At 42.0% G+C, this 1,544-nt stretch overlaps 1 protein-coding gene across 1 annotated transcript; it reads right to left on the bottom strand.

Moving 5' to 3' along the window:
* Window positions 1–848: 848 nt before the first annotated feature.
* On the bottom strand, window positions 849–1,458 carry LOC102770865 (spermatid nuclear transition protein 4-like). Its single transcript, XM_006763664.1, has 2 exons — window positions 1,339–1,458; window positions 849–1,148 (listed from the first exon to the last, which is right to left on the bottom strand). Exons 1-2 carry the CDS (start codon window positions 1,456–1,458, stop codon window positions 849–851), a joined length of 420 nt encoding a protein of 139 aa, XP_006763727.1.
* Between the last annotated feature and the right edge of the window lie 86 nt (window positions 1,459–1,544).

Below are 1,544 nucleotides of genomic sequence, written 5' to 3' on the forward strand. Positions count from 1 at the left end.
GTTATTTAGAAATGCTGGCGTATGATGATAATAAAAAGATCAGTTTTTGCTCATTCTTATACTTGTATTAAAAATGTCTGAAAAAAAACGCTGCCCTTTATCTACCGCACTAGGAAGGCCCACTCTCACTGCCTAGCCCTTGGGAGGCCACTGCCCTACCACAAGTGTCTTAGCAAGAAAGTGGCTTTATCAGTATTAAGTTTGTTCCCTACAACCATTATTTCATTCTTTAGGAGTTTTTGTGGTGACTTTTAGTAGGGTGAGAATTTTGTGCCCTCTGAGCACCTTTAGCTTATAGCATAAGGTGGGGTACAACAAATCCCGTTATGTGATACGTAAATAGGAGGTGATTTCTTTGCCTGCCCCTTTTGGGGTAATATCATTGTCACCCTCCTCATATCATACATCTTCCTATCTGAGTTCTGACAACCTAGACCCTAATGTTTCTCCCTATCCCAAACCAATACAGTAACACCACCTTTTACTCCTTCTCCCTGAAATAAAGTGTTAAGGAAAAAATTGACCTTCAGTACTCAGTCCTGACGCAGTCTTTCCCCTTAATTCCTGGCTGTGGTCCTGAAAGTCTGGTCCCCAAACATACAGGACCCCATATCCTTCCCTTCCCATGTACCTGCCTCTCCTCTTCCTGTGCTCCCTCCCCACCATCAGAAAATTCAGTGACACACAAATATCACATTTTAATGTATCAATTTTTATTTTAATTATAGCCAATGTTTTGCCCTGTTGATGTAAGATTCAGTCTCTATGTAGTTGGCCATTTCTCAGAAACCAGACCTCTGAAGACACAGCAGATATTTCTGAGGTCTCTGGCCTTTTGTATTCAGCTACTAGCTGCACGGGTAATGTGAAGTGACGACATCTCCACGGGGCCCCTTTTCTGGGACTGGATCAATTCGTCTCTTATTCTGATTCCTTCTCTTTTGATTACGGCTCTTCTTTTGTTTCCGTCCCTTATTTCGATTCTTTCTTTTATTTTGACTCCATTTCTTTTTAAGCATATAATGACAGGTGGATATTGTTGGCCTTCTTGTCTTTTTAAGCTTTTTCGAGTGAGTTACACATGTTTGAGACTTATTTCTTGAATTCTCTTTAAGGGGTCTTTTAGCCTCCACAGTTGTCTTTGACATCTAGAAGGGCAAGAGAGCATATGAGCCCAGTGGGGCATTAGTTTAGAGAAAGTGGAGGACTGAATGGGAAGGAGAACTTCATGAAAAGGGACATGGGCCAGTGAGGGATGTTGTGCCAGTCAAGTATAGTGAGACATCATGGGAGGTAAAATCAATGGGAAGAGGAGGAGCTTGGTAGGAGTCATCTTACCTTGACACCATTTCTGGATCTTGGCTTATAGGGGGCCTTCCTCTTCTTATTTTTGATCCTTGGGTGTGATTGTATGATAAATGTTGTAGGTTCCTGTGGTTTCTTGGCTACTTTAGTCATGGTGCCAAGAACTAATCTAATCCAGAGCCTCTTACCTCTCTGTATATATACCCTCCCAGAACAATGGGGAACCACACCCTAAATCA

Source organism: Myotis davidii, unplaced genomic scaffold, assembly GCF_000327345.1.
Source record: "Myotis davidii unplaced genomic scaffold, ASM32734v1 scaffold1519, whole genome shotgun sequence".
Classification (NCBI taxonomy): Eukaryota; Metazoa; Chordata; class Mammalia; order Chiroptera; family Vespertilionidae; genus Myotis; species Myotis davidii.

Coding starts and splice junctions, on each gene's coding strand:
- LOC102770865 (XM_006763664.1), bottom strand. CDS start 1,458: ATGACTAAAGTAGCCAAGAAACCACAGGAACCTACAACATTTATCATA. Junction 1,149..1,338: donor GATCCAGAAATGGTGTCAAG/GTAAGATGACTC, acceptor TTGCCCTTCTAG/ATGTCAAAGACAACTGTGGA.